Source organism: Porites lutea, chromosome 4 (assembly GCF_958299795.1).
Source record: "Porites lutea chromosome 4, jaPorLute2.1, whole genome shotgun sequence".
In the NCBI taxonomy this organism is placed as follows: Eukaryota; Metazoa; Cnidaria; class Anthozoa; order Scleractinia; family Poritidae; genus Porites; species Porites lutea.
Genome location: NC_133204.1, coordinates 34,737,623 through 34,754,195, shown reverse-complemented (window position 1 = coordinate 34,754,195; position 16,573 = coordinate 34,737,623). Strand labels below are relative to the sequence as shown.

At 39.8% G+C, this 16,573-nt stretch overlaps 2 protein-coding genes across 2 annotated transcripts in view; one reads left to right on the top strand and one right to left on the bottom strand.

Moving 5' to 3' along the window:
- Positions 1 to 3,507, top strand: part of LOC140933387 (uncharacterized) — a 24,540-nt gene extending 21,033 nt beyond the window's left edge. The window contains exon 20 of the mRNA XM_073382933.1: positions 1 to 3,507. This exon is cut by the window's left edge and continues 1,041 nt beyond it. Coding sequence (XP_073239034.1) covers positions 1 to 1,651 — 1,651 coding nt within the window. The 3' untranslated portion in view covers positions 1,652 to 3,507.
- Positions 3,508 to 6,434: 2,927 nt separating this feature from the next.
- LOC140933383 (polycomb group RING finger protein 3-like) lies at positions 6,435 to 16,347 on the bottom strand. The gene is made up of 8 exons (XM_073382932.1): positions 16,191 to 16,347; positions 12,336 to 12,441; positions 11,048 to 11,144; positions 10,255 to 10,310; positions 8,986 to 9,048; positions 8,474 to 8,618; positions 7,134 to 7,164; positions 6,435 to 6,726 (listed from the first exon to the last, which is right to left on the bottom strand). The coding sequence occupies exons 1-8, from the start codon at positions 16,203 to 16,205 to the stop codon at positions 6,574 to 6,576; spliced, it is 666 nt and encodes a 221-aa protein (XP_073239033.1). The 5' UTR covers positions 16,206 to 16,347; the 3' UTR covers positions 6,435 to 6,573.
- Between the last annotated feature and the right edge of the window lie 226 nt (positions 16,348 to 16,573).

Sequence of the window (16,573 nt, the reverse complement as noted above, 5' to 3'; positions counted from 1 at the left end):
GATAGAGACGCTTAATGCAACTCGCAATTCTAACGCGTCGTGTTCTGCTTCTGAAGTTTCCATTCCAATAGACATCCCTCCCATTAAAAAGAGGCCTCCAGTACCTGGTTCATCTTCCCAAGGTTCGGAGGGGCCCCCTCAGGTCCAGTTCAAAAACAGCCGTCCACTAATGCCTAATGTGACAGATACCACGCCTGTGTCCACACCAACGCCCACAGCTCAGGATTTGTTCTCTCACTATTCCATTGCTGAAGGTACGGCTAGCAGCATTCCGCGAAATATCCCGCGGGATCATGTGGTCGTGCGGGAAAAGTATCACATTCCTTACGAACCGCGGGCGATGTCGGAAAAACCTCGTGACCACTATCAAATACTGCCTCTCCCAACGAACAGGAGAGACCATTATCTGTTGCAGCCTGGTAATGAACAGTATCAAGGTCAACGAGGCCAACATCTCGGTCCAAATCCGCATAACCAATATCAGGCAGCGCCTGAGCACTACCCCATACCCGGAGATCATCACCCAGCCGTAGCACAGAGAACTTATGATCTTAATCAAGTACCAAGTCCAACGCAAGGACGGCCTTACGAGTATTATCACATGCCACGTGACACGACACACAGTCTATATCAGATGGCACGTGATCGAGCTCCTAACCGACCTTATGAAAATTATCAAGTGCCTTACGAGCAGCGTCCAGGACAGGGAACAACTGAAGGTTACCAAGAGCAACATGAACATAACCCGGTTCATAGGTCACACGAACAAGCCCCCAAACCAGCTGATTTTAGCCACATATCGATTGACCCAGGGTTTAGCAACAAGTCACCTGATCATATTAACATGTCACATGAGCCAAACATTGGTCCAAAGTCACCTGACCATAGTCACGTGTCACATGACTCTAGCTTTGGTCAAAGATCTCATGACGGGTACCAGATACTTCGTGATCACATGCCACGTGACCAGTATCCCCCTGAGCGGACTTACGAGAACATACCGATTCCTAGTGAACAAAGTTCGGTTCAAAACGCACACGAGCGCAACACATCTCATGACAGTGAACTACCACGTGATGCTGCACGTGAACATAGCGTGACAAGTGACAATGTTCACGATTCGGGTGTGGAAAGGTCACATGATCAGTATGCGGGAGAGGGACCTCGCGAACAACCACAAGCTTTGTATCCCGGGGAAAACAACACAGCGGTTGACAAAATAACAGGACTGCCTCTTGATAAGAACGGAGCAAGGGCTCCAAACACTTCACGCGGTACTCGAGAACAGCCCAACGGAGTTCATGTTTCTCGTCGAAGACGGCGTAATCCTTATCAAATTGCACGTGAAATACACCACAATCTTGGTATTGAAACAAGAAAAGTTGATGGGCAGTCTCGTCGTGCTAATCGAGCTGCTGGCGAAACAAGATCGCAATCACAGAAGAATGCTAACAGAGCTTTACTAGTGAATCCAGGTGAAACGCCGAAAGAGCGAACCCCTCGGTCGTCCATGTCTTCTTGGAAAGATGAGCGATCGAAGCCTAAGCAGAAAGACTGGGGCGCTGAGCAGCCCTCGTCAGCTGTGTTTGTTCCTGTACCTTATCTCAAGCGTACGACTCCAGAACCACAGCGAAACGAAACTAGTGTATAGAGATTTTTTAGTGCATGTGATGGACTCGTCACTGACATTCCCCATTCCAGAAACTATAAGAGGAATGGGTACAAGCTTTCGGCGCAAAGATTTCAGGGATAGTTCGGATGGATAATCTTTACTTATGATTGGTTAATTGTTGTCTTGAATACTATCGACTAACTTGATCAATCATGATTAACGCTTGTCAACGCAAATGATCCAAGAAATCGCGGCGCCCAAACTAAGTACTTATTCTCCAAGAGCTTCTGGAATGGGGAATTGAAGTAGTGTGTACTTTTATTGAAAACAGTCTATGTACAGTTTTAAAAATTTTTTTTCCGGAATTTATTTTTCAATATAATTGATATATTTTTGAACCCACATAGGTAGACTTTGTCCTTTGTTTGTTACAAGTTGGAATAGCGTTGTTAAGTGAGAGATGTATGTGTTGCTCCTTGATGCAAATTTTATTTTCCTACAAACGCAGAGAAAAGTGAAATCAGCACCAAGGATGAAATTGAAACGCGGCAAGCTAAAAATGTACAAGGGTAAATGTTGAGATGAATAGAGAACATAGTGGGAAGGACGTTATGTATATATCTAGTCTGCGAGCAAGCTTCCCGGGGCGCTTTCTGGCGGCAGGGTGGGAATAAAAAGGAGAGCTTGCAATTGCGTCTCTGGAATTTGAATGTCTGCATCGAAAAAGTCTATGCGAAATGCTATTGATTGGCGGAGGTGACCTTAGTAATGGCGTCATTACCCTTGGCATGTGTTTTTTAATGTTTGTTTACATTCGTGCTCGTTTCCGCTTTGCGCTGATTGGCGAAAATTTGACAGCTCAGTCGACGAGAAGCCACAGGGGAATTGGAGGCGGAATTCAAATTCCAGAGACGTAGTGTAAGCCCTTAGAGTGATCAGCATCAAATTTCTCCTTGTAATATCAATGCTTTGTTAAACAGAGTGGTCATGAGAATAGACTACGAGCAGTCTCTCTTTTTTCTGTAGTCTGTCGAGCAAAACGCGAGACACGCAAATGGCCACGCGCGTGATTGAGAATTACAAACATGATCACGCAAGATGAATTTGCTTGATATTTTATCAACTTCTCCCCACTACTTCTACAGGGAAATGAATAGGGTTAACAAATGAGAATTCACGTTTTGATTGTAAGGTTTAAACCCTAACTTTAGCATGCATATTCTCAAACTTTTCCACATCCATTCACTTTTCTAAGAATGCTGAACCAGTGTATCATGCCATTTTTAAAGTTGAAATAGGCTATTCAACATGTTGAACGAAAATAGATACGCTATGTTTCGTTTATAAAGTTACAGCTTGCCAATACATCACTCCACGTTTGTTGAGCTACAAATACTAAACGATGTGTAACTGTGTGTCAGAGAAGAACATATATCAAACCACCCACGTCACTTGTTGACCATTTTCCTTATTCTTGCGACCTTAATGGTTGATTGAGCTGTGGCCTCGTAAGGAGAAATGTGACGCTGATCACCGTTGGCGTTTAAAGGGTTGAGACTAAGTTAAGCTTATGTAAACAATGCTATTACAACCATGATCATTAGTGTAGAGATGCGCGTCGCTGAGTCAGTGTAGTTTTAGTCATTTTTAAGAATGTAGCTCTAACTTTTGAGAGTGCACAAAATCATGTTCGGACCATTCAGATGCAGTTTCTTCAGCTGTTGTTTGCATGGTTGGTATATTTTTCCGTCATTTGCTTATTTATTTTTTACCGCATAAAATATTGGAATTTTGATTTTAGCACTCTTGGGAAGTTAGAGGGCCAAGAAAAAGGTTAGAAGATTTTAACTAGGAGGACAGGCAGTTTGTGAATAAATTAGCCTTTCAGCTATGAATTTCAGTCGAGTATGGTCAGACTTAAAAAACACTACTCTTTGCTCCAGCCAGGGCTAGCCAATCACAAAGTCGAGCAATCCAGTCAACCAATCTGACTCAAAGGCAATAGTAAAGTGTGACGTCATAAAAAATTAAATTTGTGAAATAATGGGATTTTTCGGGGTATTATGAAAGAACATCCAAAAGGACTACTTGCCAAAAATTAGCATTCCAGGGCAAATTAGCCCAGTTATGCTTTGATGACTCCATGTACAAATCCTTCTAAATTCGACGCAGTTCATAACATCAGGAACCGAATCAAATTTAGAAGGATTTGTGTGGAGTCATCCGAGCAAAACGGAATTAGAATCTTCGAGACAATTTGCCCCATAATGCTATTGTTTGGCCAGAAGGGCCTTTCAGATGCTGTTCTTTCAAAATATCCAAACAAATCCCACAATTTCCAAAATTATATTTTTGACGACGTCATCGCTTTAGAACACTATGGTGCGAAAATGGTTGTGAATAAGTCGGGCTTGTATAGATTAAACCTGTGATTGGTCAGGAAATTGGCTCGACATTTTCCTAGCCGATCATCAACGCACTAGAACAACACCAAGGCAATCACTAAACACGCTCTGGCTAATAGTAGCCTGGTGGTCTTGCGGACCGTGCTACGTAATGCAAGACACGATAACCAACCCATCCTTTAACCCGATCGGGAGCTTACGCAACGAGAACGTTGAACGTCCCGGACGTCAAAAAATGGCAACCGAAAGTTGAGATTTTCTCTCTCTCAGTGCTCTGAGAGCGCTCGGGAGCGCTCGCTGGCGCAGCAAAACCCGCCTAAACGCCCCAGAAACGCTTGTTTCGCCGGCCAATAGCAAAGCTACTAAATACATTTCAAGGGAGGTCATTTTCTTCAAAAAAGAACCCACGTTTCGCAAGAAATCAATTAGCGCTCGTTCCCTCCCTTCCTCCCCTTGGAAAGATTTGGATCAGTGTAAGATTCTGGAGAAACTGCCCACCTACCCCTGCCCAAACCCAACATTTTGTTCTAAGTAGGAAGCTATTGTCAACGTTGGGTTACGGGTAGGGGTGGGTCTTGAATATCCCAAGTCTTTCAGGCAAGTGTTAAGTAGATTTAACACACCTAGAGGCGTTTTGCTAGCTCTGCTTTAGAGAAAGACTCTCGGTAACATTTTACTGGTTGTTCTTACTTTTCTGTAAACACACTTTTAGCCTTCTAAACAAGATGTGTGATTGGTCATAAAGTATGAGGGGTAAGTTGTAAAGTAATGTACAGAAATGCAACATAATGAAAGTTTCTTGTAAGGGGAAGGGGGTAATGCAGCGATGAATGCGGACTGAAGGACTTGTTCAAAAACTTTTTTGAACACGACATTTTTCAAGGAGGACATCTTGCTCATATCCTCAGCAATTTTACTCTCCTGACGCGAGTATTAATCAACTGTGCTATTGAGCAAGAAAAAATTGTTTTGTTTCCGACACCATGCACTGCCCAATGATTCAAGTTTTTACATCCACTGCTCTGTAATGAAGAATCAGTGGTCCAGAAGAATTTTCCTGAAATAGAAAAAAAATGTCGTGAGTCCGAGTAAACTTCCTCCTTCTAAGGCGCCTCGTTTTTAGAGGAGAGGCGAGCGCGAAACGTGAGTGACACGCGAGTGACTGGTAAAGAAGCGCAAACGAGCATGGGAAGGAGAAAGAAGAGAGGCGAAATCTCACCCGTTTTCTCCTTCCCGCCCAACCTCGTTCCCAGGGTCCTCTCCTACCCATCCTTACAGACCGAGAGAGGGACGGGTAGGAGAGAACCCTTCGCTGCGTTTTCACCGTCGTCGGATCTTTGAGTCCCTCATGAAGGGCAGCATAGGCGACTAATGATCAGTAAAAATTTAGTTATAAAAAGAATAATAATAACCATACCTCTTGGGTGCAGAGATTTTCGCTGATGTATTTTAGGGTTAAATCTTTCCCCATTTCCGTTTTGTCAAACAGGATACCTACCTAAAAGAGGATATGTCATTAACGAGTGTGTGAGTTACACTGAAAATACCTGATTGAAAAAACGTTGTCGCTTAAAAAGTATAAACCATAAACGATATGGGTATACCTTCATAAGCAAAGCGAATCCGAAATTCTTTCAACAAAACTTTTCATTTTCACCAGCTGCTCGTGTCGCTGCAAATCCCTGGAGTAATTTGTTTATAGCATGCTGTGGTCTTTTTATGTCTTCCACAAAAACTTTTGGATCCTATCTCATGATTTTCAAGAGTGGGTTAGCAATATGGCTGCGCTCTTTAACTATAGAGATCTCTGAAGCGCCCGCCACAGGTGAAGATGCGAGCATCCGGTCGCGAAAAGCTTTGATAATAATGTATACTTTTCTGGAAAGAACTTTAAATTTGCAACACTAATTAAGTTCTACCGATAAATCTATTAGGTCCCATCGTTCATGGTTTATACTTTTCGAGCGACAACGTTTTTTCAATCAGTTGTATAACGAACAACGTGATCAAGGACCACTAATATCCACACTATCCGATCAGAAGACTGCGTAGTCTCTTATTTTCCTTTTCGCTTAACCGTGGCACGCGAGCGGCAGGAGATGCAGCCGCCAGCCACGATAAACGAGGGCGTATGTCCACGGAAGAGAACTTGACGGATTGAAAGGCGGACTGCAAGTCGCAATCTATACACAGAGTAAAAATCATACGTTTACTCATCCTCATAGAGCCAGGCACGAATTTATAGTAAGGCGAGGAACAGTATCAAAAGGGAAAAAACTCGACAGCACCCATTTCTTACCCTCTGCTCGTAGAAATTTTCTCTTGCTTCATTATCCATCTTATCTTGGTCTCCGAGAATGGGACTGTTTGTATTTTTTCCACCGTAACTATTTCTGGCGACAGATGTATATGTAGACAGCAAAACAGCTGTATTTTGCGCTGGCCATGAATGCGAGCACTGGTAAAATGAAACGGTCTAGAGTACGAGTGTAAACGAAGTGATACAAGCGTGTTTCGGCTTCAGGTAGGCGCGTTTCACTTTTGGCGCGAAGCGTCTTACGAGCAGCGATTTATGTTTAAAAGAGACAAACTAAACGGCAATCTTTTTACCATGTTGGCAGATTCCAAGCGTAGTTTAGCTGCCAAAAATCTTTGTATTAAGCCAATGGTGACTTGAGTAGAGAGTCTCATGTATTTCTTCTGAAGTGGCTGCAATCAATCAATCAATCAATCAATTAATCAATCAGTCAGTCAATCAACCAATCAATCAATCAATCAATCAATCAATCAATCAGTCAATCAGTCAATCAACCAATAAATAAAAAGTTCACTCCCATTTATTCCCTAAACGCTGCATACGTTTTTCCCTTTTAATAACATTCGTTAAGTTCTAAACCCCCCTCCTTGCCCTTTTGAGAGTAGCGAGCCATTCAAAAACGACTAACAACAACACAGATACATTTATGGTGCAAATGAGCGCAGGGCATCAATTGGGCTTTTATTTCTGCTTTCGTCAAATATTCTGATTTGTTCAATATTGCATACAAGTCTTTATGAGACTCCAATGGCTTCTTGACCTATTTCAAAACTAAAAAAGAAACAATGTTAACATTTACCTGTATTTTTGCTGGGCCACCACTTCCATCTCTGCAATTTTAACAAGTAAACAATAACATTATCATCCAGCCACATAGAATTGAAGTTAGGTATAGTTAGTAATAGTAATATCTATTTATTTATTTTATACATTACATTAAACTTGATTTATATAGCGCTATTTTCGAGCTTACAACTAAGCAATGCCACGTGAGTGCCCACTTGCTAAGCTGGCTAAATACTTTCAGAAAAAAGTCCACAAAACGGTGCTAATTACATGCCTAGACAATTTACATCTTGTATGTAAGATATATTGTATAATGCAATAATCTAATTGAAACCTAATATTTTATTAAGCCTCTTCTTAACACACATGATAAGACGTATGTCTGGGTGATGTATTCAGACAGGAGGACTGGAGTTAAACATCAGTTGATTTATCAGTAGATGTTTATTACGGATATAATATCTCCTAGTAAGTACATGCACTGTGATTGGTGAATGTTGCTCGCCATATTTCAGTATACTACCCTAACATGTTCCCTTTCCCACCTGCCAATTAACCTCTGAGACAAAAAAAAAAATTTACTACCGTCATACTCTTAGTCCATACTTAAAGTTACAGATCCTCATTTTCCCCATTGATTTACGGCCAATCCACTTCACAAAGCGGCCATAAATCAATGGCAAAAAAACTTGGTCTGTAACTCACAGTACATACCTTGAACTCAATTAGTATGTATAATACAGCCGAACCCCAGTTTATTGTAAAAACCACCCCTGGGCAAACTCGCTATTACACTGTCTGATAACATTCTATCTGGTCATAAAAAAAAGAAGTGAACATCTTGCAGTGGCTTTTGGTGTACATTTGTTAAATCTTTTCCAGGTATTTGTTTGTGGAAACAATGTTATCTTCAAGACAGTTTCATGCTCTTTTAGGCCTAGTTAAATAATCTATACAGGTGTATCACATTCATCTCGCAACTAAGGTAAATAGGTAAGGTAAAAGGCGCACACGAGCCAAAGGCCCAAACAGCAGGAGCTTATTCTGATTTCCTTGGCATGAAGCTGCCTTGGAGTATAGCTACTTCCCCCTGGACGGGATGCTAGTCCACCACAGGGTTACCCCCCCCCCACCAGCAGTGTGCCACTGATACTCATTTATACACCTGGGTGAAGAGAGACAAGGTGGAGTAAAGTTCCTTGTCTAAGGAAACAAGGGGACGAGTGAGGCTTGAACCCCAGACCTCCAGATCCAGAGTTTGACGTGTTCACCATTCTGCCACACAGCCTCCATCTCACAACTATTACAAGGCAGGGTTTAATCACAAATTAATTCATCAATTATTCAACTAACCTAAATGTCTCAAGTTGAAGAGAGATTTGTTCATCTGTTCTATGATAGTTTTTTGTTACTTTTGGTTTGCTTATTTTTTTGGGTAATGATGCTGTTTGTTTCTTGACGGCATTTGATGGTCCTGGTACAGATGAAGCCTGACAAGCTACAACAGAAAAAAGACGAACAAACAATAAAAAACAGAACTATCAATAATAAGTATTATTTGAATCTTGACACCACCTTCTGTTCGTTACATAATCCTTTCTGCATTATATGTGATGGACACAAGAGCCATAGAAATGGTCTAAAAAATGACTGTATGGATAGTGATGTACATGTAAAGGAGCCAAAAAAAAATTTTTAATTGTAATTTATAAAACATTTTCTTGATCCCACATTATAGCAATTACATGCAAATGTAGTTTGAGCAGGGCCAGACCAAAAAGACAGAAAAAAAAATACATTTTAATTATTTGAAGCACTGACAATTATGGATAAAAAAATTATAATTTTAAAATAAGCGGAAATACCTCTTGGGGCTGGATATGGTATCTGCCTATCTTTATAGAACTTGCGTTCTCTGCGCCTTTCCTCTAAAATCAAAGAAACAGGATGCACTAATCAACAAAGTTATATAAGTAGCTGGGTTTACTTAAATTCTGGGTTGAGTCCAGCCTTCTATAGGGACTAGCTGGAGAAGCATGAAATAGCCTAAAGGCACCTGAAGTAGCCGCATTAGGAAGGGGGGGGGGGGGGGGCGGGGGGTGGTTCGGTATCACTTTTCAGAATGAGAATAAAAACACAAGGGACTCTTCCAGGAACATGTGTGGCGACTTGTCTACTATTTGATTTGAAGAATTACCAATGGCTGCATAAGACTTCTACAGCAAATACACAATGTACAAAATGGACATTGACACAAGAAAGTCCTTGATCTGTATAGTACTTATAGAGTTACTAAAAATTGAGTTCCAACAGCATGGCAATTAGCGGTCACTTACAGGAAGCTAAAACAACCCTAAACTTGTTCACTTTCCCTTTTGTCAGGTTTCAACAATTACCGGTATAGGGCTTTGATGCGCAAAGTCTTTGTTGTTGAATTGGGTGCATGGTCCTTTAATATGGGAGGTGATTGCTTATGAGACATGGTAGCACATGAGGTTTAACTGTTAGTAGTAATTTCTTAAGCCATTTTTTCAATGGCCAGATGAACCACAGCCCAAAGCATCAGGGATGTTGCTTTAGTCAATCAGTCCAGTACATTATTTAATGATTCCCCCCCCCCCCCCCCCACCCCTCCTTTTCAATACCTGTAGTATACACGCCAATATAACCTTGTCACATTTGACATTCTCTAAAGTACTTCTTTTTCTGGAATCAGAAGTCATTATTTTAAACAATAATTTTTTTATTGGCCTTCCTTCTCTTTATTATTCTTAACTATTCCAGGTGATACTGGTATTTTAGATTTGGCTGATTATTTAACCTTCACCCCTGGATATTGCTTACCAGAAAAATCACAAAAAATCAATTTTATTTCTGTTAAAATCCAAAGAAAAAAATAACAAAGTAAAACAACAGAATTGTGTTCACAGATTTTGAATTTAAGGTGACAACTAACATTGACCAAACTTGGGGTAAAAGTGAAAGGCTCATTTATTAATTTTATCATCTAATCAGAAACTTACTTAGGATAGTCAGTGTCTTATGATCACTTCATGTGAGATATTTCCGGCAATGTCTTGAATCAGTTTTGAAAAAGATTAATATTAACTATTTTACTCTTAATGCTAGCTCACCCCTTTCAATCCTTGGAAGGAGCTTGTAAACAATATCTTGCATAGTTCTGTCAAGTCTGTGAAGAGAATGTGATTCACATCATTTCTCGTATAATATAACCATAACCATAGGAGAAACACATGAATAAAGAATTTAAAGTCCAGAATACCCAGCAAATAGATTTTTTCCAAAACCGAAACGTGAGATTGCGGGATCCCACCTGGTGGGATCTGCTAAGATCATCAACAGGGAGATGAGGCATACCAGTTTTGATTGTACCTGACAAAGCCAAAACCTTTAAAGCTACTGGTAAAGCTCTCAAGACACTTTGCAATCATCGCATCAGGAGACAATGATTTTCGTGTCCGGTCGTACTCATAACCACAGCAGGTCTCTGAGGTGAGCAGCCTCTGGTTGATAGAACAATGTAGACTAGTCTCAAGATCATTGTCTCCCTGATCGCCTGGGGGAATATTTATCAATATTAATACTGGAGAAGGGTTTCACTACAGTCATAAAAAATAAGAATTGCTCCAGACTGAGACTTTGACCTAATCGTCTTAGCACTCATGGTACAGCACAAAAAACAACAAATGATATAGGCGATAAAACCTCGAAAAAACTATCGTGCTCTGAAATTTCCATCAGCAACGGCGGACAGCAAAAAAGCAGCTGACAAACAACAATGAGCATGTGACTCAAAACAACACCTTGGGCCCAGGTCCCAGCGGTGTGCAAGAAAACATTTTCCACTTATTTTGTTCCTCAGCCAGTGGAAAATACAACTTACTTAAAATTGATATTAATTTTTACCTGATATTATAAAGTGGTTGTGTCTCATGAATAACAGTGTTGCATGTTGGACATCGATTAACAAGTTCAATATGTCTCACAAGGCAGCTCTTACAAACTAACAAAATAAAATGTAAGACAAACTATTTAAGAATAGATCAAAACATGTTATTGATCTCAATACTGGTTTGGACCGTACTGAGGAATATTGGCACAGAATAATTAAGGTATCCATGATAACAATATTCATAATTTTTTGAAAACATGTTATTCAGCAGAGACTTTGGGGACTTAAATTTACAGAGACATGTGCTTTTGCAGAAAGCTCGTTATTTCTGGAATGCATTAGCATTTTCATTTTTCAAAATTAGCCGTATGATCTACAACTATTAAGCTTTCAGAAATAGTACAGCGTGTAGGGCTAGAAGCACTTTAGAGTAATCTGCATGAAGACGGTTCAGAAGGTAGGATGATACCTTGATACAATGTATTCACTACAAAGTGCCCCAACCCCCTTGATTCAAGAGTTAAATGCCCAACACTGCTCTGATGAATGTTTTAATTATTGCTTTGGACGTAATATTATGATAATAACGACATGATTTGGGGCTCGAAAAAAGTCCTATCCAGTAGTTTGGGACAAGTAGGATTTCTTGCTGATCCATACAAGTCATCTTCTAACAAAATGGAGATGAGCAAGAAGTGAGTGCTGCTTGGACCCGCTGGAATTTAAGCTCTTACAGATGGTTGATTTATAGGGAAACAAACCTCAAAATACATTTCTGTGTACTACATGCATCTTTTGTTACCTTTTAAGCTGTTCTTATCAGTTTGGAACCAAGCAAAGGAAAAGGAAGAAAGAAATCAGTGTTATTCACAACAAGAAGAAGTTTTATATTACATCACCCCTAAATACAAGTAAGTGCTGCCCTCAACTTTAGCACCCACTGATGGTTCAAAGTTGCAGCCATGAGAAGGACTCCAAACGAGAGGAGGAAAAGAGGTGCCAGTCAATTAAATCCACCTGGTGGAGAACAGTGATGATCAGGAATGAGCTGGAGGAGACATGGAACAAAGCGCAGACCAAAGCTCAGGACAACAGGCTTAAAGTGCCGAGGTTTTATTGTGGCCTTTTGTCCCAGCTGGGGTGAGGAGGTTAAGTGAGTGAGTGAGTGCTTTGCCACTTTTGAGAAACTGTGAAGTCCTAGTTTATGTTCACAGAATCTACAGCTACTATCTCTAACCAATATTCCCTAGTCTATCCGTCATACTAGGTCAATAGGAAAGTCATGTAAATTCGTGGACTTACAAGTGTGCAGACATTCTGTTATGGTTGCTGCATCAACAAGATACCCATTGCACAATTTGCAGGTTATGTGTTGATTGAGGTTTACCAATGGTAACTTGACACGTTTCTGAAAAAAAAAAAAATGATTTTCATAAAAAAATATGAGCCAACAGCACCTATCAGCACCAATACAGCACCTTACAATAAGGTGGGCTCTGTATAGTGCTGATTAGATGGGCACTGTTGTTTCACTTATAATTTGAACTTAATATAATTTACTGCAGGGTTTGAGCCAGCACTCACATCTTAGGAGGCATTTTGTCCTTTCAAGGTCTTATTAGTAGACAAATAGTGCTTTTTTTATTTTCTTCTTTTGATATCTGGTTCAAGGTACATATCAGTACAGTACAGCCAGCATTCAATTTTGAATCAGGAACTTATTATAATTTGTATCACATTCCCAAATATGGTCATGTTTATCAGGTGTTCACACAGTGTATTATTAGCTGCGACTGTGGAGTATCCTTTAAGTTAACGTCACCTGATCTTTCACATGATTTGGAGCATAACTCTATTTAAGCAGCACAATAAGAGCTTCATCCAAAGATTGCAAAATATGAGAAAGACAATGAGCGAATTTTACCAACACTTTGCAGAACCAAACAGACTGTGAGGACGAAGTCTGGAATTCTTCCTCACCTTTGTATGAGCACCTCAACTTTCTTTACAAGAAAGAATTAAAGTATCACAAGAAAGTCAATGTCTGACTCAGATCTTAGTTTAGTTCAGCATTTTCTGAAGAGATGTCATAAGCAACATTTCATTTCATATCCAGTAGCCAATAAGATCGCTCTTTTTTATTTTCAGAAATCAATAAGCATAAATGGCCACCCACTAAGTGGGATAATACCGGAGTGAAAAGAAGCAAATTACAAATTACATAAGGTAGGGTGTCTTTTCCCAAAAATAAACACAGAGCGCTTTACGACAACTTTTTGCAAATAGGTTAATTTGTAAGCATAAGGTTTTAAAATGATAGTTGACTTCATTGTAGCTTAGGGAACGCGTCCAAATATCGGCATCGGGTCACGCCGATGCCGATCAATCGGGTGCCGATTTTTTCCGATTCCGTTTTCAATCGGTACCGATATTATCGGTACCGATTGAAACGGAATCGGCACCGTTCAAAATTCTTCATCGGGCCAATTAACAGAATTCATCAAATCTTGACTTATATCTGTCAGCGTTTGTCAAAGGGTTGAAATCGTCGGTCACGCTACGTTACTGACAAAAATTATATAGGGCAATGTTTATGTCAACAAAAGCAAAGCGTGAATGATTGAGTTTTCAATGCACAAACAGGCTGGGTAAGACCAAGTGTTTATCGCCGTATTGTATCTTGTCTTTCTGAAATGTGTATTGTTTCAAAAAAAAATTAGCGACAAATGCCTTCATCGAAGAGTTCTTATGGAAGACAATACCAGACAAGATGAAGAATTTTTGTATCGAGCATCTTTAAGCCAAAGATAGCGCGCTGAATGCATTTACGACCTTAGAATCCAAAACGCGTGATTGAAGAATCCTTGCTGGAGGAATTTTAAAATCGTTTAGCCAAGAAAATAGGGGACAGAATACTGTCAGATCAGGCATTCATGACATTGCGTGTACAGGAGCGAACTTGAACCGGCTAGAATCAGGCAAGTTGTTTATTTGCTTGTAAACTTCTCTCGTCGAGTCAAACTCACTGGATCTTTCATTGTTACGTTGATTGCACATTCCGTTGACGCTCCGAATTTTTTAAAAGAAACAACTAATTTTTCGCTCTTTTCTGAAACGAGATAAAACAAAGCTTTCTATAAAATGTATTAACTCGAGTTAAAGAAAGGAAAGAAAACTGCTTTTAACGATCCGGCTTGCGACGTGCGCTACGTATTGGATACGTAGGCAGAAGCAACTTGAAAACGCCGTTCCCTGTATTTTCAGCTCATCAGAAGTGAATTGAATTATGATAAACTTTTAATTGCAAGTGAAACAAAATACAAAATACAAAACTAGCTTGAAAGCAATGTTTACAAGTTATAGTTATACAGGTGACAACTACAAGTTTGAATAAGCTTTGTAAATAAACAGCAAGTTAGTACACTTATTTTATATATAATCTATTATAAGAATGTTGTTTTACCGGCCTACGCTGAATATTCTTATTGTTCTGTCGGTTTTCAGTTGAAAATATTCTTGAATTATTCTTAGTTATAAATTTTATTACAGCTTATGCTTGGCATTTCCGCTTTGGACTGTATTTGGCTGCTAGGCAGTCACGAATTTTTATGAGAGGTTTCGAAATATGACTCGCTCTACATTTTGTTAGAACAGCGTGGAAAAGTTTGTAAGCAATTACCGATCGGCTGACAGAAAACAAATCGTCGAACAGCCTTGTAGACATCTTCGAACCAACTTATAAGGCGAAAAAACATCTACTGAAGTATTGTTATAATTATTTTACTATTGAGAACAAAGCAAGTTTTAAAGACTGTTTTGTTGAGTGAAATGACTCTTTCATTATTTGGTTTCGTGACATGTTTGCAGAGTCACATATCCTTATCAGATGAATGTGATACCCCATTATCCACATCGGAATGTTTCTGGCTCCGATTGAATCGGCAAAGTTTTTATCATTATCGGAAACGGCAACTAGTGCCTACAGATAGGTACCGATTCCGATCAATCGGAAAATTAATCGGGTCCGTTTCCCATGATCGAGTTGCCTACCGATATTTGGACGCGTTCCCTTATATAGGATATGAAATAAATATATCTTATTGGAAGGTTTAGTGTGTAGTATCGTGGGACATCTTTACAAGTCACGCTGCATTTTGGCAGCCCGTAGTGTGAGTCAAAATACAAGAGATGAGTAAAAATGTCCCACGATACTACACATTAGACTGTCTAATAAGAGGTTTATCATTCAGCTCGAGGAGTATAAAATAGAAATCGGTAAGTGTCCACACTTGCCCGGCCTACTTATGACGAGAATGTGTGACATACTATAACATGAGTCGAGTTTTCACACACTTTCACCAATGCTGTTGCTAATTGGTCAGAAATGAAAACTTCTCAAACTAGTTTACTCGGTAAATCAATTTTTTCACAAGCTTTTGTCAGCGCTTTCAAACATTTGCTAGAAAAACAGAGATGGAATGACCAATTATTCACGAGGCTTATGATGGTAATCAGTTATGTAAAATGGACTGCAAGTAGGAAAACTGAGCAGTGCAAATTTTCATGGAAAGACAAAAACTCTTCCACAAAATTCAAGTAGTTTCAAAGAGCTACTCGTAAACAAAGGCTTGAAACGTCATATTCGCTGCTGATCAGTTCCTCAGTGGGGATTGTATTTTTATTCTTTCACGGATTTTCCCCATCACCATCTGTATCACACAACGCCAGGTCTGTTTTCATCTTCTCTGTTGTATCTTTAGCATAAAGTTTGTACGCTCTATCTATTTTTAATAAATGTCGACATTTCATTGTTGTTCAGACGACAAAATGGCGGCAGACAAATTTTTTGATAGTAGACTGTAAATGAGAGGGTTTAATGATCATGTTATTTTTCTAGCGGACTAAGCATATTTTATCACTTAAGCTTTAAACGTGGTACACACTCAACATATTTACACGCATACTTTGACAACAAGAATCAAATTTCGATCTTAATGACCATGCATCCGCTTTAATAATAGAACTAACAGGTCACGTTTTTAAAAGTACGTGTCACTCTAAATCAACTTAATTCTGATTAACTACATTAGCGCAACTGAATATGAACAAAGGCAGTAAATGGCGCAGTATATGTATACTTGAGGGTAATTTTCCTACCTGCATGGCCTGCATCTCGAACAAACAACATGGGCACACTACTATGAAAGTCAATCACCAACAGGCGTTAACATGTACTTCAACCTCGTTTCTATGCAGAGTCTCGATTGCGCGCAGCTTTCCTCTTTCGCGCCTCGCGTTCTTTCCTGCGCCCATCACTTCCAAGCGCCTGTAACGCAGGCTACGTATTACCGGCAGGGAAATACTAAATATCTCTAGGCATGGGTTCTAAGCAGGTCATCTAATATTCAACACCATTTTTCAAGTGAGGCATAAAAAATATCCCTGTCCTATCCCTTCCTTCCGAACTTTGCTCGTGTTTTTGAATCGGCGGATCCGGGAGCCGATTACTTAATCGTAATCGGCTCCCGGCGGATCCAAAT